General features: G+C 43.7%; 1 protein-coding gene across 7 annotated transcripts in view; it reads right to left on the bottom strand.

The window, feature by feature from the left end:
• The window catches only part of zswim8 (zinc finger, SWIM-type containing 8), a 1,066,004-nt gene that overhangs the window by 74,885 nt on the left and 970,933 nt on the right, over positions 1 to 20,186 (bottom strand). For 6 of the 7 annotated variants that reach the window (XR_013278281.1, XM_077494401.1, XM_077494403.1 and 3 more), the window contains 2 exons: positions 19,670 to 19,789; positions 241 to 419 (listed from right to left, as the gene is read on the bottom strand). Coding sequence is in view for 6 of the 7 variants with exons in the window: in XM_077494401.1 (XP_077350527.1) it covers positions 241 to 419; positions 19,670 to 19,789 (299 nt within the window). In the remaining variant the exon portion in view is untranslated. Of the gene's footprint in view, positions 1 to 240; positions 420 to 18,011; positions 18,236 to 19,669; positions 19,790 to 20,186 lie in introns of those variants that run through there. The other variant, XM_077494406.1, reaches the window with a different exon arrangement.

Raw genomic sequence — 20,186 nt, 5'->3', positions numbered from 1 at the left:
CTGGATGGGAATCGCTGTGGTATAGAAACAACCAATGGCATTTTATCACATAAAGTCTTACATTTACTTTGTCATAGAAGTCAGGTGATTGAACCTCAACAATACAAGTGGCCAATTATTTAAGTGTATTTCAATACTGAGTCTATACATACTATATGATTTCTATACTGATATGGTAAATATATTTAGCCAAACTGAGCAACTCCTGAAGATAGGAATTTTGCTATGAATGTTTCATACCTGCAGGTAGGACTGTTGGCAGCGCTGAACAAGCTGGTGGATGGCAGGTGTTCGGAGGTGGGCATGAATATGTGCAGGATTCAGCCTCTGAAGAGCCTGCATGGTGATCTCCTGTAGAACAAATGGACTCAGCACACCTTTAGCCGCTCCCACACAGAATTGGTACACATAGTTGACCCCTGACAAAACAGAATAAGACAAAAGGCGAAAAAGAAGGTGTTATCAAAATAGAATGATTGAAGGTGGCTGCAGTGATGGCATTAAATGTATGGTCACTACAATAATTGATCCCCAGAATATAGTACTAAAACAAAATCTACATAAAACTGACTATAAGTACCCAACAACATCAGGATTAGGTCCTTAAAAACAAACAGAAAAAAAAAACAACAACAAAAAAAACAACTAGAGCGAAAAATGGGCCAAAATTGGACATTCACAAATTCATAGCGCACTTTCTGTACATTTTACGATATGGCTACCCCTGACTTTTTTGTGTCTTGGGGTGCTACACATACTGCTACACATGCCTGCCCATTTTTATAGCCCTTGGTCAAATGTACCGGGATTGGTTTATATTTTTCCACGCTAGAGCCATGTTGTTATGACAACTGCAAAATTTTTACGCCGGGCCCGAAGAGTGAGCAAAGTTTGGTGAGTTTTCGCACATATTTAGGTCCCAAAAAATGTGATTGTTTCTTAATTACCTCTATCGCTTGTGTTCACTGATTTAATAATATTGCTGACTTTGCCGGAATTCACAGCGGACGCATGACCTATCTCATGGAGTCAACACTGTATCCCTTAACACTGAAGCTGATTTAAAAGCTTAAAAAGCCTCGGTGCAAACTAGTTTTTTTGTCGCTGGCTGGGCCTCTGGGATGAGATGCTACGCTCACACCAGGGGAACAAGATGCCTAAAGGTAAAACTTGGCGAATGTTGGTGGCAATTGAGTTGACATTTTCAGAGTGGCCAAGCGGAACGCGGCTTCGGCGGTTGCTGAGGCAAAAACTCGGACATGGGAGGAGTTTGGTGAGGCCATGGAAAGCGACTTTCGGACGGCTTCGAGGAAATTCTGGTCCACCATCCGGCGTCTCAGGAGAGGAAAGCAGTGCACCATTAACACTGTGTATAGTGGAGATGGGGTGCTGCTGACCTCGACTCGGGACGTCGTGAAGCGGTGGGGGGAATACTTCGAAGACCTCCTCAATTCCACCGACACGTCTTCCTTTGAGGAAGCAGAGTCTGGGGACTCTGAGGTGGGCTCTCCTGTCTCTGGGGTCGAAGTCACTGAGGTGGTTGGAAAGCTCCTCGGTGGCAGGGCACCGGGGGTGGATGAGATCCGCCCGGAGTTCCTAAAGACTCTGGATGTTGTGGGGCTGTCGTGGTTGACAAACCTCTACAACATCGCGTGGACATCGGGGACAGTGCCTCTGGATTGGCAGACCGGGGTGGTGGTCCCCCTTTTTAAGAAGGGGGACCGGAGGGTGTGCTCCAACTACAGAGGGATCACACTCCTCAGCCTCCCTGGTAAGGTCTATTCAGGGGTGCTGGAGAGGAGGGTCCATCGGGAGGTCGAATCTCGGATTCAGGAGGAGCAGTGTGGTTTTCGTCCTGGCTGTGGAACAGTGGACCAGCTCTACACCCTCAGCAGGATCCTTGAGGGGGCGTGGGAGTTCGCTCAACCAGTCCACATGTGTTTTGGGATTTGGAGAAGGCGTTCGACCGTGTCCCTCGGGGAGTCCTGTGGGGGGTGCTTCGGGAGTACGGGGTACCGGCCCCCCTGATATGGGCTGTTCGGTCCCTGTACGACCGTTGCCAGAGTTTGGTCCGCATTGCCGGCAGTAAGTCGGATTCATTTCCGGTGAGGGTTGGAATCCGCCAAGGTTGCCCTTTGTCTCCGATTCTGTTCATAACTTTTATGGACAGAATTTCTAGGCGCAGCCGAGGCGTTGAGGGGTTCCGGTTTGGTGGCCTCAGCATTGCATCTCTGCTCTTTGCAGATGATGTGGTGCTGTTGGCTTCATCAGGCCGGGGCCTCCAACTCTCACTGGAGCGGTTCGCAGCCGAGTGTGAAGCGGTTGGGATGAGGATCAGCACCTCCAAATCCGAGACCATGGTCCTCAGTCGGAAAAGGGTGGAGTGTCGTCTTCGGGTCGGGGATGAGATCCTGCCCCAAGTGGAGGAGTTCAAGTATCTTGGGGTCTTGTTCACGAGTGAGGGTAGGATGGAGCGGGAGATCGACAGGCGGATCGGTGCAGCGTCTGCAGTGATGCGGACTCTGTATCGGTCTGTCGTGGTGAAGAAAGAGCTGAGCCAAAAGGCAAGGCTCTCGATTTACCGGTCGATCTACGTTCCGACCCTCACCTATGGTCACGAGCTGTGGGTCGTGACCGAAAGAACGAGATCCCGGATACAAGCGGCCGAAATGAGTTTCCTCCGCAGGGTTTCCGGGCTCTCCCTTAGAGATAGGGTGAGAAGCTCGGTCATCCGGGAGGGACTCAGAGTCGAGCCGCTGCTCCTCCGCGTTGAGAGGAGCCAGCTGAGGTGGCTCGGGCATCTGGTTCAGATGCCTCCTGGACGCCTCCCTGGGGAGGTGTTCCGGGCATGTCCCACCGGTGGGAGGCCCCGGGGACAACCCAGGACACGCTGGAGAGACTATGTCTCTCGGCTGGCCTGGGAACACCTTGGGATCCCACCGGAGGAGCTGGTTGAAGTGGCTGGGGAGAGGGAAGTCTGGGTTTCCCTCCTGAAGCTGCTGCCCCCGCGACCCGACCCCGGATAAGCGGAAGAAGATGGATGGATGGATGGATGGATGGATTTTCAGAGTGGACACAAGTCCAGATGTGAATGTGAATTTTGGTGGCGATTGCAGGTACTTTTCTAACATTAAGCCATATTAAGCTTTTTTACATTAAGCGTTTTAGATTTTCCCTATTTTTTACACATTCCATCCTATATTGAACTCATATGGAACTAATAGTCTATGTACGTGGTGTTGGAGTTGGTATTATTTGGCTCGTTAATGTGATTTGAAACACATTAAACCCCATAAAAAAATTGCTGCAAATCCATGAATAATTTAAGGCATACCAGTTCTTTTACTTGCTATCCATCCGTCTTCTAGCTACATCATCAGTTTTGTGATTAAAAAGGTTTGGTTTACACCTGTGTCTCCTAGTACAAGCTACCGCACAGCAAGATATGACCATTTTAGAAGATAATGGATTATATAAAGGACTATATAGGGGTTTCAATGGAGACATTTTTTTTTTTAGGTCTTGGGCTGTTTAATATGCTTCCAACTTTTTGTAGATCTAAGTGTACAACCGGGACTTTTTTTTAAATTTGTAGGGGCTGTTACTGAACCTTTTTATTTTTTTTAACTATTAAAATATTGATTGATTTTGACATGCCTAATGTGTGTATAAGATTCAATGAGTTCTCATCCATGTTAAAACACAAAAAAAAAGATTTATTTTTTTTAGTGGTGCAACAGATCACCATCGGATCAGGCCCCACGGTTCAGATCACCCCAGATCCGCGAATTAGTTGGGGGGGTTGTAAAAACACGGTGCATATTGATAGTCGATACCGTTCTGACATTTCAAGGAAGCTGTAACATACTCAACGTAACACGCTAAGCCTAACTTCAAAATAAAGTTTACCAAATACATTAAGACATTGACTGCAAAGAAAATAGCCTACACTTTTACTTTGAAGTTCACCCACGTCGTGGCATGATGGCGAGCTTCAGACCTTCAGACGTTTCTTTATCTTAGTTGATTGACATTGTAGTTGCGACTACACTTTTGGGGGGTTTTCAACACATTTTTTCAGTTTAGAAACTTTTTTTTTCACTTTCAAATCGTTTTTCACTTTTTTTTTTCAGTTTCAGACTTTTGACCCGAATGTTACGTGGCGGCGTGGTGTCAACTGAGCGGGGCGTGGAATCATGAGTGACAGCTGCACAAAAGCGCTTTGGAAACACCCCCCAGTGACAGTGCCTTCAGGGAACGTAGGAATTAAGAGAACTCTTAACTCAACATATATACACCATATTCGTGTGATTGGCAGCATATGAATTAATGCCAGTGACAAAATTTCACTTCAAAGTCTGTTTTAGACAGTACTGAGCACCAATTACGGTCTAGCAGCAATAGGTTGTATCAGGTTGGCCGTAAAACAGCGACGTTTAAGCGTCTAATATGTCCGATGTCGACATTGTGAACGCATCGTATTCTCCCGCTGGCGTCCGGCCGGTTGCCGTTAGGACAACCAAATGCACGGGTGAGACATGCTAAATAAGTGTTGCGAAATCATAACAAACAGTAAGGGGCTGTTTTTGTGACAACATATTTTTTGGCGTGATGCATATAAATGGGGGACTTTGTCAAAGCTGAGCTAACGTTAGCATGAATTATCGGCCACAAGCAAGCACTGCGTTGTAAACAACTGAGGTAAATTGCCACCTTTTCTTTTTACGCGGTCAAGTCCGCCGCACTTCATTTTTTTCTGTTCGCCCTTTTGTAGGATTTACGTTAGTGTGCTCGAAGAGACGCTTTCACGGAGAACGACATCTGCTGGCACGGAGAACGACGTCCGCTTTTCAAAATAAAGGATCGGTTTTCAAAAATAAAATTCAATTCAAACGCAGTTTAAAAGATGTTTGTTTTTATTATTATTATTATTAACAGTTTAAAATATGTTTCACTATAACACAGTACCAATTCACATTTCACTGGGAATGCACTCTTCTGGGGTGATATGGAGCAATAACATTGATATGTACAATATTAAGTTAATTTAAAATGAAGGAAAGGTTGAAATGGAGAAAAAAAAGAGGTGTGTGTCATTGAGCAGACATTTCACTATGAGCCAGTACTAATTTGGGGCCAATAGGTCACATGACCGAGAAGCTATTAAGCAAAAATGCTAATATTTATAGAAAGGTGTGCATCATCTATCAGACGTGCCACTATGATGCAGCATTGTTTTGGGGTGTCAATAGGTCACATGGTCTGGTCCGCAGGGTGTCTGGGCTCTCCCTCAAGACCTCGGCTATCAGGGAGGGACTCAGAGTTAAGCCGCTGCTCCTCCGCATCGAGAGGAGATGGTTGAGGTGTCTCAGCCATCTGCCTCCGATGCCAACTGGACGCCTCCCTGGAGAGGTGTTCCGGGCAAGTCCCAACGGCGGGAGGCCATGGGGATAACCCAGGACACACTGAAGACACTATATCTCTCAGCTGGCCTAGGAACACCTTGGGATCCCGCCTGAGAAGCTAGATGAGGCGGCTGGGGAGAGAGAAGTCTGGGGTTCACTGTTAAAGCTGGTGCGATAAGTGGTAGAATATGGATGGATGGATGGATGGATAGGTTTTTGGGAAATGTTCACACTCACTATTAACTCGAGCAAACTGTTTTGAGTGCACTGTTAAAAGATGTAGTAACGAATACTGCAAATAGCTTCCAGGTAGGGCTGGATGATTATGTAAAAAATTATACTTATGATTACTATGATAAAGATTGAAATCTCGATTATTAAAATGATTATTCAATTATTTTATTGCATTGATAAATGACACACCTCTTATTTTTTTCATTTTAGACCTCCACTTATTTTTTTAATTTTTTTTTTTTATGTAAATATTAGCTTTTTGAGCTCAATAGAGCTCCAGACCATGTGACCTATTGACACCCGATCCTTTATTTTGAAAAGTGGACGTCGTTCTCCATACCAGCGGATGTCGTTCTCCGTAAAAGCGTCTCTTGGAGCACACTAACATAAATCCTACAAAAGGGCGAACAGAAAAAAAAATGAAGTGCGGCGGAGGTGACCGCGTAAAAAGAAAAGGTGGCTTTCTTTACCTCAGTTGTTTACAACGCAGTGCTTGCTTGTGGCCGATACTTCATGCTAACCTTAGCTCAGCTTTGACAAAGTCCGCCATTTATATGCATCACGCCAAAAAATATGTTGTCACAAAAGCAGCCCCTTACTGTTTGTTATGATTTTGCAACACTTATTTAGCATGTCTCACCCGTGCATTCGGTTGTCGGACGCCAGCGCGAGAATATGATGCGTTCACAATGCGACATCGACATCGGGTTAAACGTCGCTGTTGTACGGCAAACCTGGCACAACCTATTGCTGCAAGACCGTAATTGGTGCTCAGTACAGTAGTGTCTAAAACAGACTTTGAAGTGGAATTTTGTCACTGATATCAATTCACATGCTGCCAAACACACGAATATGGTGTATTGAGTTAAGAGTTCTTTTAATTCCTACGTTCCCTGAAGGCACTGTCACTGGGGGGTGTTTCCAAAGCGCTTTTGTGCAGCTTTCACTCATGATTCCACGCCCCGCTCAGTTGACACCACACCCCCACGTAACAATCAGGTCAAAAGTCTGAAACTGAAAAAAAGAGACTTGAAACTGAAAAAAAAAAGATCTGAAAGTGAAAAATGATTTGAAAGTGAAAAAAAAAAAAGTCTTGAAACTGAAAAAAATGTGTTGAAACCCCCAAAAATAAGATCTGAATCTGAAAAAAAAACATGCAACTGAAAAAAATAAGACCTCAAATGTCAAAATATATATGGAAGCAAAAAATGAAAATAAATAATTTATTCGAAGGCAGGACCGAAGTGAATCAAAATTAATTTTGACCTTTTAATTGACAATTAATTTTAAAAAAAAAACTTTTCACATGCTTATTTTTATTTTGAATACCTTTTTATATTTTGTGAAATTCAAGATCAACACAACAATTTTCAGTTTCAAGTTTTATTTTTTCAAGTTCAAAACTTTTGACCCTAATTTAACTCCATATGTGTGCAAAGCGCGCATGCTCAGTACAAACAAAACCCCTACATCACAGAGCGAATGCTGAGAATACTGCCCCCTAATGTAGTGGAGGTGCAATTGTACTTTGTTCTAGGACAGTAAAAAAAAAAAATACAAATAAAATTAAAATAAAAAAAAATTAAAAAAAATTAAAAAGCACGTTCCCCGAGGTCAAACGCGGCCCCCTTAATTGAGCTTCGTGTCCCCCTGGGGGGGGGCGCCCCACTATTTGAGAAGCACTGCCGTAGAGACAGTTATAACGTGAAAACACCGCGGGGTAAGTGGCATTGTGAGTCTATATAAATACATATATATATATATATATATATATATATATATATATAAATACATATATATATATATATATATATATATATATATATATATATATATATATATATATATATATATATATATATATATATATATATAGTAGGCCTGGGAGCCTGGGACGGTTTTTAAAAACCGTTAAAGCCCCAGTGTGTAGCTCACTGCCGCCATCTTACTGGCGCATCTCAAACAAGAGAATGCAATGATTTTAAGCACACGAACTACGGTGTCTCAGAGAGACCATACTTCGCCAGCCTACCACCAATTTCACCAGCACAGAAGCACAAACGACTTCTGGTATTCCCTCAAGTGACGAAGTAAGTGCATCGAATTTGTTACACATTTGTACAGATCCCTAAATTTTTGATTTAGTAATTTAATTTCATACTTATTTATTATTGTTTTTTGTGGCATTGTTAAGAAATACTGTACTTCAGCTAATTCTAATGGCTATGTTCATATATGTTAGTGCAATTAAACCATGCAACAGAGAACACAGTTATATTCATGTTTTATAGACATTAGGACCATCTCAAAAAGGGCGAGGAGGGGGCGAGGGAGACGACGAGGAAGAGGATGTGTCTGGTAACGTACAACTAATAATGTCAGCATGGAAAAAAAATCCATTCGATGTGAATGGCTCAAAACATGCCTTTGCTTGGAATATGTGGTATTTAGATTAAATCGTTTGCTGATATGTTTAGTATATAGTACAAAATAATCACGTTAGTTAAATTACGTTAATCTGCAACTACAAAGACTCGTAAATACACCTATTCCCCCAGTCACTTGTTGCTACCAACCACACAGAAAAGTGCTGCTTACAAAAACATTTGAAACCCTTTACTCAGATGTTGATTTGTCACCGTGTTGAACAATAGCACCTAATGAATTTCACTAAGCAACTTAGTTTTTGTTGAAGATACAACAGCTTCCTTGTACTTTGATGTGCAGAAATTTACATGGCTTTCACAAATAGTCTTGCTCATGCAATGTGCACTTCATTGGCTCAATGACTTTCAGTTCATTGTTTGGTACCTCATCTGACATACAATTGTTACCTTCTTGCAGAGACTCGTACAGGAAATGACACTGGAGGAACATAAAGATATCCTAGTCCAGCTGATAGACTAACACCAACGAATACTTTTTGACACATTGCTGGCACATCAGCACCGCCATGATTTTCCTGTACCTGGATCCCAGACTGCAGTACCTTGGTGGACTTGTGGCAAATAAGAGACACTTTTCCAGATCCTCAATGACTATACAGTTTTGTTTTGTTTTTTTGTGTGTGTGTTTTTTTTCACCTGGCATATAATTACTCCATGTATGCCACTGGTTTGTTGTAGTTTGTATAACTTGTATATTGTTGCCAGTCGGCGAGCTGGCGAACTCAGTAACAGGGTTAGGTGTCACTAAAACACTAGTGTGACGACCAGGGCCTCTTCCCACCGGGCTTGGTGTTCTGGTGTGCCGCCCCTCCCCCGGTGCTTCCTCCTCTGCCCCCCCCGTGCCGTCCTTCCACACGGTGGGGTGGGCACGTCTTCCTTCTCTGCGATGCTGCCTGGCCCCTCCCGGTGCTGGTTCCCAGGGCAGGGGAGTCCGTGGAATGTGTGTGTGTGTGGGGGGGGGGGGGGGGTTTCTGGCGGGGTCGGGGAAGGGGGTTGCGGTGGGGGTGGCGGCTTGTTTGGGGGTGGATGGTGGTGTGGGTGACTGGGGGGGATGTTGGGGGTAGGGGGTGTCCGGGGGGTTGGGGGCATGGGGGTGGCGGGGGCTGGGTGGCAGGTGGGGGTGGAGTGCGGGGGGGTCGTGGGGGGGGCAGGGATGTTGGGGGCCGGCGGGGCGCCGTGGGGGCCTGCCGGGCCTCATTCTGTGGCATCGGGCTCGGGGCGCGGGGGCGCGGGCCGGGTTCGGGCGTCTGGGTTGGCTTGCCGGCCGGTATCCGCCCGGGGGGTGTTGGGGGTTGTGCCTTGGTGCTGCCGCGGCTTGGGGGATTCCAGGGGGTTCGCTTTGCTGGGCCATGGTCGATGGCTCCCCTGGTGGCGGTCCTTATGCATGTCAGATCCATCACACCAGCATCTACTGAAATTCAAACAGAATTCACCTCTCCCTCCCACTGCTCGTTGAATCAGTGGGTGCTGGTGTCTGTGGATCTCACTCTGCTTTATCCTGCTTTATAAGTTTCTGGGGTTGGCGTAAGACTCTGGTTTTGTAACCATGTGGATGGCAGGATGTGTTTAAGTTGGTGCTGGATTTCACTTTGATGGATTGGATGTGCTGGTGTCTGTGGATCTCACTCTGCTCCATCTATCCTTCCCTCCTTCCTCTCTTTAGTTTTTCCTCTGGTCTCTTGAGATCTCCTTAATTTGTTGGAATTTAGAGGTTTCTGGGGTTGGCGTAAAACTCTGGTTTTAACCATGTGGATGGCAGGAGGTGTTTAGTTGGTGCTGGATTTCACTTTGATTTATCTTTCTTTTCTTTGACCTTTCCTCTGGTCTCCTGACCTTCTGAACTTCACGTCAGGGTGAAGGGTATTGGGATTTTTATTAGGTTTTATGTGAATTAATGAGTACAAATTTACATGTATTCACACGCACGCATGCACACCCCCGCACGCACGCACCCCCACACACACACATGCACACATACGCACAAAAAAAAAAAAAAAAAGAGAACAATGATTGATGATAAGATGTTGAATCGGTAAGATTGCCGAATGAACAATTCTGAGCTCTCTCTTTTAGAAAAAAAAAAAAAAAAAAGCCGATCCGTTCAATAGTTTCGGTTCGGCCCATCTGTGTTCCATTCGGTCGCTTTCCCGCAACTCTCCGGAGGCACCGTGTGTGGTGCAAACACACACGGCAGGATTATCTGTTAAGATAATTGCTTGCGTCTCGGCGTGTCCTTCCGATTGTTAGGAGGGGAAATTTGGGGCTAAAATCGGGCCAATTCTCCTGCCGTGTGAACCAGGCTTTAGAGGGGATCGACCCTTTTCAGTTGCCGGTCCCTCAAAATATCAGGCAATCCCCCTCTTTATCCTCTTTTAAAACACGTCTTAAAATCCATCTGTATTCTTTAGCTTTTGGCGTACCATGAGACTTATGCAAGGCTGACACTAGCACGATTTTGTTGCACGAAATGGCATGACTCGAGTCGTGCCAGTGCGCAAACTAGTCGTAAAGTGGCGTGAAGTGTGCGTAACCCGTCATGACTGCGTGCCATGTCGGGGCAAAAATTTTGAAACGTTCAAAATTTTTGTCATGACGAAATTTCGCGACCCAGTCGTGAACTACCACCAACCTCACCAAACGGAATGCTGACATCGCCAAAAAAGCTCGACAAATGAGAAAGAATGGACTTATCGAAAGCACGTGGACAAAAGACTGCCGAATTTTTATTCAAACTAAAGATAACTCTGGTCAACTAAAAACACGAATCGTGAAAGGAGCTGAGGAATTGGCAGCGCTTGAGAGACAACAGTAATTCACAATATCACAACAACAACAACAACATCACTAATTACCCAAAGCTGGAGTTGTATATGATTATTTGCTGACTTTGCCAAGGCTAACTCTTGTTTATACACCTGCATTGATAACATGTATTGCTGTTCCCGTTTGAATCTAAATATTGTCTGGCTCGAATTCCGTTTGGACATTTGTTGTAACAGTCAAGGCTACATGATAAGGCTGTATTGTGGCTCCAATGAATCTGCTGTCAATACGCAAAATGGGGGTTGGTGGTCTGGTTCCTGGAATGCAGCTGGCGTGGGCCGCTCTGCTGGGTGAGCTAGGCTGGGCAGCGCACAGGAGTCATCAGATCCACAACATGCTAGCAACCAGTGGTGCTACCTGACCAGAATCGAGTGCTGAAATTGCTTGAAAGCAATGGGCCGAATGCAAGCCGATCTACTCTTCTGGAAAGCACAACATGTGTGAAAGCTGATCCGAGGTCAGCGAAGACCCTACTGGTGAAAGAGAAGAATTGCGCTTGCCTTGGCTGCTCGCCTGGCGGGGTGGGCTTGCTGGTGGCGTCTGGGGACCGACTCACCAGTTCCAAATGACTGGGACTAGCCACAATCTACACACGGACATTCAAGATGAACTGAGCGAGCAGTGTCTGGGATAGTATGGGATGGATAACGATAAAAATTAATGTCTATTCTAAATAATGTATATGATTGATGCGTTATAGTAATGGGTCGATGGGGACAGGTCTCGAATAAGCTTCGGCTTCTACCCGTCAGCCCTTCTTTCGGACGTCAATGTTGCAAATGATGTGATGTGATTGATGTAAACTGTAATGTGTCCGAAAGGAAAAAATGAATAAACTAAACTAAATAAACTAAACTATGCGCAAACTGTTCGTTGCGGGAAGGATGCACCCTGTTCGTGAACTCATCGGGACGATGCGGGAAGGATGCGCGCCAGTGCGTGGCAGTGCGCGCCATGCCACGACTGTCACGAAGTGCCAGGAATAGGAGTTGGGGAGGCCCCCTTTTTATATGGTGTGCCCAAGTCGTCACGACATGAATTGCGTGAACCAGTCGTGCAAATGCGGGATATGTGTAAACTATGCGCAAACTATGCGTGAACTATGCGCGAACTATGCGTGAACTCATCGTGCCAGTTCCTGTCAATGTGGACACGAATGGTCATGCATTCGTGAACTCGTCGTGAACTCTGCGTGAACAGTGTGGGAACCTCCCAGTTTGTGCCCCAAAATGGCACGACACTCCATGACAAGATCGTGGCCAAAAGTCGTGCATGTGTCAGCCTTTCATATTGTTTTTGGTGTTTTGCGGTGTGTATGAATTTGATGTTTATTCTATTTATTTATCTATGTCTTTATTTATTTATTTATTTATTTATTTATTTATTCACTCACCTACTTCTTATTAATTTACTGATGTAAAATGTATTTACTTGTAAAAAAAAATAAAAATAAAATGTATTTATACTTGCTTAAAAATGTTTGCTTTCTTCTTGTTTTTGTTACATTATTCTTACTGCACAACCGATTTCTGTTTCATGTACAGCACTTTGTACACAGCAATGCCTGTTTTTAAAGCGTTTTATAGATAAAGTTGAGTTGAGTTTAGTTGAGTACTAAAGAATGCATCACTACAGCAACGGCATGCGACAAAATAAAAAGCTTCCAATAACGTTTCATCTTAAACATCTTAAGATGAAACACGGCAAGGTTGAAGACGAGCGGATACGTTTTGTAGGAGTTTGTTAAAATATGACCCCTATAAAAGGCCCCAAAAAAATGGCAACAAAACTAAAAGTAAATCAAAAGTCGTACTTCCTGTTGGGTTTAGTATATGGCTCCAAGAGACTTTTTTTGTACCTGGAGGGCTGTTATATATGCCTCCAAATTTTCGTGGCTCTAGGTGAACCATACAACTGTGAATGCATCGTTAAAGGTGAATTTTGGAACTCAAAATGTGATGCCCTGCCTCTGGGAGACTTCCTGTTGGGTTTAGGATATGGCACCCAAAGTACATCATAGGCTGTTACATATGCCTCCATCTTTTCGTAGCTCTAGGTTCTTCGTACAACCGGAAATGCTTCATTAAGAAGGATTTTTCTTTTCTTTCCAAACAGTGGATGCCAATGAAACAGCGTGTGACGAAATTAAAAGTACTTAATACTTTTAACAAGTACTTAATAAGTACTCAATACTTTTCATCTTCAACATCTTAAGACGAAACACACCAAGTTTGAAGATGATCAGATAAATTCTGTACGATTCCGTTAAAATATGACCCCTGTAAAACAGCCCAAAAAAAAGGCAACAAACTCCAAAGTAATCAAATGGCGGACAGGGTTACAAAGAGTGCATGCAGCAACAGCGTGCGATGAAATAAACCCAAAACGATGTATGCTTAGCGTATGATTCGTCACGTAATTCAATAGAGTTAGTGAGTCAGCACAAGTAGCTAGCAGCAGTCTTACCAGTGGAGCAAGGGACGGGACGCAGGGAATAGTTTAGCAGAACGGCTCGCTATGGCAGCTGGCTTAGGTAGCCAGTGGCGGTTAGCTTAGCAGGCTACAAGCGGAGCACAGCTCTGCTGTGGCCAGTGGGACCACAAGACAAGTCTGGCAGCTTGCGGGGCGTAGAAGAGGCAGTAGCTTCGAGGTACCGGGTTCAGTAATGAAGGCAGTAAGCGGATGCGGCCTGGCGGCGGAGCCTACCGAACCACGGATAGCTCAAGCTCTCAAGGATAATGGCGCCACCTTGTGAGCGGGCGTGCATGGTACATGACTGGCATCCCAGCACAAAGGGTACTGTTCGCAATGAGCTGATCTGAGAGTCGGACTAGGAGGCTTACGTAAAGCACAAACAATCACAACTCACAACCTCCTCTACCGCACACTAGATGCGGGACGGAAATCGGGGATGACTCAAATGTCGTTACGTCTGCCTTGGTTAGCTAAGCCAAAGTACATAACACATAGTCTTGTCACGTCGCGGTGCACAGCTAAAAGTTACAAGTTGCAAAACTGGAGTTCTAACACATACGTATTGAAAATACAAATCACGATTCTCCCCAAATAGCAACTGGCTCTTATTTGCTCTTCACCAGCCTAAGATGGCAGCTCAGGATCACACTTTCCCCGCACCAATATGGTGGCTAGCCACGCCTTTACGACATATGCAAAATGGCGGCTCTGCCGATGCTTGGCAACATTGAAGAGGTGAATCCACTAAATCGTGTCTACACACACTCATCTCAGTGTATCAATACAACTGAATTCACACATTGTGTGAAGTTATTTGAAGCCGAAATCAGTATGTTTTTTAGTGGACACTTTTTAATAAACACTCACACGGGGCATGAATTAATCTCATGGACGGTAGGGGGGAGCTGTAATTCCCTCAGCGATCTCTAGGGGCACCACATTGATTTTGCTTGGTTTTAGGAGCAAAATAAACGATAGAATTCCTTTTATCACGTATTCATAATCTGAAGTCGCTACTATGTTTAATTGTGGAGTTCTTTGTTTTAGTAAAAGAATTAATAATCCACTCAAAAACACAATGACTCAAAAAAAGATGGAATTTCTAGACAACAAATTTATTTGCTAATCACACACACCTATTAAAGACAGAAATAAAATGTGCACCACTGGTGGTCAAGGGAGAGTCCGTGGGGAAAAAAACGGGTGAAGAGCGGAATTAGAATCAATAATTTCTTTGTGCGCTGGCTTTTAAACTCGTGCAACAGGTGGCCCCGCCGCCTCCGTGCTCCAGAAGCATAGGCTTTTGGACACAAAAAGTTTAAATTTAGCAAGAATTGACATGCCAAGGCTTCACAAAAGAAACACATATTCTAAAGGACGTTTCAAACCCTAACGCTATATATCATCAAGTTATTTAGTCTGCAAAACCTCTTCTAATCGGCTAAACTAGATGATTGCAGAAGTTACACACGTCATTAATTTGAGATAGACATACAACTTTAACACTTTGTAAACAAAGTAAACATTGGATGTGGTTTATGTACAAAGAGTCAGTCGTATATTGAGAATTATGTAAAATTTGGACTAATTATGAGCGGGTAGGGTTCTTAAGGTTAATTCCCATTGTGGCCACTTGAGGTCAATCTTACCCTTTGGCAACTTCCAAATGGATGTCTGAACAAAGTAACTGGACAAATCGATAAGACAGTTCTGACACTTTTTAACCAGCCGTAAACACTGGTCTGGCCGAAAAAAATCCTTTTGATCTCCACAGGCGTCTAGTTATGTGTTTCCTGTGGCTGTAAAAGTGGAGTTTAATCCCTTGTTGAAATGGAGTTCAAAGAGTTTTGGTCTGTTTTTGGGTGACCAACCGCAGAGTTAATCTAAATGAGGAGGTTTTCCTCCAGGTAGAACTGCAGAGTTTACGTGGGAAACACAAATTGAGGGTGAACTGGGCCAATAATTGTTACAAGAGAAACAAAGTGTCTGACTTTGTTGAGAGCCAGAAAGTATATAATATATATCATAATAACAATATTGAAGATGTAAATATTATATAGTATACTGTATATAGCTGTTGTGACTACACATCACGTGTATTTTGCTGCCTTTGTGCCACACGTATTTGGAGATGAAGCTTGTTTCCCTAGTTAGATACCAAAACCAAGTTTTTAATTTGTTAATAAAGAATGTGTGTGCTTGTGACCGAGAGTGAGTGTGGACTGAACAATCAGGGTTGGGGAATCCAGGTCCAGAAAGTAAAAACCCTGCCACAATTTGGCTTGACTCAGAGGTGCTTCTATTCAACTGGCAGGTAAACAGGTTCATAGCACCTGTGGATCAAGTCAAACTGTTTCAGGGTTTGTTCTCTCTGGGTCTTGATTCCCCAACCCTGCATATAATGCATGGCTAATATTTTTGTTAGCTCAAGGTAAAATAGGCTACCAACAACCGCTATAAACAAGTAAAAAGGAACAGGTAAGTCAATTTCTTCGCTCACTACACTCCAGGCTGGCTCTCTGTCCCAGTGTTGGTAACAGCAGCTATCAAAAAGCTCCCCGTGCTCAGGACCAGCGATATATAATGTATCCGCTTTTGTTGGCGGATGTTAAAACATAATCTCGATGCTGATTGGTTGTCACGGCACAGCAACATGTGAATAAAGTTTTTTGTAGATTGGTACTTGAATACCGAGTTTCCAAATTGTGTTATGTCAAACACAAACCATGTCATAAGCGGTTTAAATGTATTCCGATTAGAACAGGTCCGAACGGCCAAACGGAATGAAAATGCTCTATATAAACACATCAATCAGAATGAAAAGGCTGAATCCGAACGGAATTTAATTTGGAATCACAGCGGTGGTATATTCCTTTCGTCAATCCGAACGAGGGTCATGTATACACTTCCTTCGGAATGGCGAGGCTGCGTCCAGCATGCACATGCTCTGTCTTGACGTAAATGCGTCATGACGTCATTGTTTCCACCGACTAAAATGGCGGCGTCTCCCCAGAGCTTGTTTGTGAGGGGAGAACTTGTTTTTAAGTACTTGAAACTTTTTTTTATCAAGATGTAGCTTCAATAAAAGTGTTAACACTATCACAACTACTGTGCTAAATGAGAAATGAACTCAATCTTGATAAATCACGTGACCGATGTCCGTGCATCCCACGGCTGCCGCGGACCTGATCCAACTAAATGGGGGAGCATATAAATGCCAGATCAGATTAGATCACATCACATGTAAGCAGGTGACCAGAGATCTTCATTCGGAATGATTTCAATCACAGAATGACTAAAAAGTTTCCATATAAACCCGGCTATTGACTCAGTTTGACCTGTTATGCATAAAACATCAGAAAATAAACTTGATTTTGATGGCATGGACCTTTAATTAAGAGTATGGATTTTCATTGACTTTGTCTTCAGTTTGCAGTTAAAACTTGTCATTTATAATATAAATTGATAGTTTGAAAAAAATGCACAAACTAGACAATTAATAAATTGAAATTTTCTATTTTATTCTACCCCTGTGAGCAGTTCAGAAAATGGATGGATGGTTGGATGGATGGATGGATTTTTTTTCTCCCAATTTTGTGACATCTCTGGAAGCCATTAACCTTGCTCTCGCGAGATGAATTCTTGCTGTATTTGTGAGTTCACAAACTCCCAAGAATTCATCTTGTACCGAGCATGTTGATTTGCACCGATCCGAACCACTGGTGGTTCGGACCAATCACTGAGCGACATTGTATTTTGGGCGGGACATGCAGCTGTGACAAAACCAGGAAGCCATGCGCCGACGCCGGGGCAAACAAACAAACCTAACATGGATAAATGGACGCTGCAATTAATTCTGTTCTTGCAGAATTACTCACCATTTTCTTGAATGTTGAACAGAGAGAGGCGCTTTATGCATTCCTAGCTGGTATGATGTTCATGCTTTTTCCCCCTTTCGACGAGAACAAAGATGACATTTTCATCCGTAGCGGTGATTGGTCAAAACAAACATGAACAATGCCGCATCATCCAATCAGCTCAGAGTATTGTAAAGAATGTCCCGCCTTTCCCGTGCAAATCACCATCGAGCAGTCCCAGATTGATATTGTGAAGAACTCCCTTGAGTGAAGCGAAATATCAATCTGGCTATTGTCAGGTTAAGATTAGGAAGCCATGCTAACGGGCAAGCTGGCCCTACCTTCCACATTCCAAAAACATGCAACAATGAAGACTCTGTAGCAATAATTAATAATAATTAATAATTGGGTCGTCGTTTTGACATTAATAATTTTGACGTGAAGTCACTACTGTTTAATTACGGAGTTCTTTGCTTTAGTACAATAATTAATAATCCACGCAAAAACACAATGATGCAAACGAAGATGGAATTTCTCAACAAATTTATTTGGTCATCACACGCATACAGTATCACTCAGCCTAACCTATTAAAGATGGAAATAAAATGTGAATAAAAGGTGAAAAGAAAACAGGCAACCTAACGAACTAAACTAAGAAGTAATGAAAAGGTGAATGGGGACAAGATGGAAGCGTTTGACTTGTCAAACCTTTTATATTTGTCAAGAGTTGTGCCAGTGGTGGGTCGGATTGGCAACAGAACGCAACTTACTTCAGGTGGGTTTTACCAGACGGAAGGGTACGAAACTCGACGCTGTCCTCACTTGAAGAAAAACTGAAATCCAGTTGGAAGCAGGTGAGCGCACGGCTAGAACGTCATGGCAGGTCCTCAACTGGAACGATGAACACACGGCTGGAGAGCGGCGTCGGGAAGTAGGTCATCGGGTGGTGAGCTGGTTCCGTTGCCCAAGTTGGCAAGGCACGTCGTGGAAGGAGCTGGGTGGCGACAGGGTCTGTTGAAGTCAGGGTGAAGTCTCGAGCGCGAGATTGGACCGGCCTGTGGCTGGCAATGCGCTCTGAAGTGCATCAGGGAAGATGCGGGACAGCGTGGCTTATACGCCACGGGGCCGGGCACACGATGAATGCACCAGCTCCTTAATGGAGCAGAAAGGAGCCGTGGGGCCACGTGAGGTTGGACACCACGTGGTTCGGGCGCACGGTTAGTCGACTGAATACCAGAATATGGGCCAAAAAGGGATGATGGCCTCCTTGTATGCGCTTGAGCAGACGGAGTTTGTGGCAGCTTGTGAATCAAAGAACAAAAGAGCCATGTGAAAAAAAGCTGGAAAAAGCGGGTGAAGAGCAGAAGAGCTCTTTGTGCGATGGCTTTTAAACTCAGGCAACAAGTGGCCCTGCCCCTTCCGTGCGCCAGTAGCAGGCTTTGGCTTGGAGGCCAAGCTTTTTGGACATTACAAGTTGAAATTTAGTAAGAATTGACATGCTAAGGCTTCAAAAAAGAAACATATCATTCTAAGCATGTTTCAAACCCTAATGCTATCATCAAGTTATTTAATCCGCGAAACTTCTTCTAATCGGCCAAACTCGATGACTGCAGAGGTTACACACATCATTCATTTGAGATAGACAAACAACTTGAACACTTTATACACAAACTAAACACCGGATATTGTTTAGGTACAAGTAGTCGGTCGTATATCAAGAATTATGTGGAATTATATTAATTTTGAACGTGCTGGTGTTAGTTCCGATTGTTGAGGGTGCCTTGAGAGGTTGAGTGGCCTTTTGGTAACTCCAAGGGATGTCTAAACAAAGGAACTGTAGATGCACTGGACCAATCAAATAATAAGGCAGTTCTGGCACATTATGAGCAATCGTAAACGCTGGTCCGGGTTCAATAAAGGCTTTCAGATCTCCACAGGCGTCTTGCTATATGTTTCCTGTGGCTGTAAAAGTGAGATTTGGTCCCTTGCTGGAATGGAGTTCAAAGAGTTTTGGCCTCTTGGGTGTTTTTTTGGTATGTGGAGGAACCACAGATGTGTGAACGCGCACACATTTCCCAGAGTAAAATGTTTCCAAAGGAGGAAAAAAATAACTGACAGGGCAATAATTGCTACAACTCTAAATTTTCCTTAGGTCTAAGTGTCTAAGTGCTCACATTTAATGTGTCAAGGTTTTTAATCTAGAGAGCACTTTCACCAAAAGAAAGCACAGTTTACCTGTGCACCTAATAGGAAGTGGCATAGAAAATGGATGACTGAATATTATTGTATAACTCAATATTCAGTAACTCTAGGATTAAAGCCTTAAATTTATATTTTGAAGACTATTTAAGACCCAGTCAATATGCTGAAGACAAACTATATCAGTATTTCACCGCAACAAAAACTTCAGTATTACTGATGAGCTCACCCAGCCTTGAAGCAAGTCCCAGAAGCCATTTGACGTCTTCTGTGTAGGGTGGGCTTCGGGAAAAGTTGTTTGGGTGATCATTATGAGCTCTCCTACCCAGCATCTCCAACGCGAGCATACCTGAGCAAAGGAGATTTAATGATGACTATTATTACAGTTTTTTAATATCAGAACTAATGAAATATTTTTTTGATTTTGTTCACATCGGGCCTCATTCACTAACGTGTGTATGCACCGATTTGGGCGCAAAATGTGCGTAAGCATGTACCATGTGATTCATAAATATCTTCTACTTGAATTTGTGTGTATTCTGTGAATAAATTTAAGATATCCTCAAAACATGCATGCGCACAAATAATGACAGACAGACAATGTGTCGTGTAGGTGTATGGGTGTGTGTGCGTGCATGTATGTGCGTGCGTGCGTGCGTTGGATCCCAGAGAGGAGACCACATGGTATTGCAACATAGTCGTTCGACAAGATTTATTTGTACAACTAAGGGAGCGTGGCAAAGCGC

This window comes from Festucalex cinctus, chromosome 14 (genome assembly GCF_051991245.1).
Source record: "Festucalex cinctus isolate MCC-2025b chromosome 14, RoL_Fcin_1.0, whole genome shotgun sequence".
NCBI classification, from domain to species: domain Eukaryota; kingdom Metazoa; phylum Chordata; class Actinopteri; order Syngnathiformes; family Syngnathidae; genus Festucalex; species Festucalex cinctus.
The sequence above is the reverse complement of the archived record's forward strand: the minus strand, read 5'-3'. Positions and strand labels throughout refer to the sequence as shown.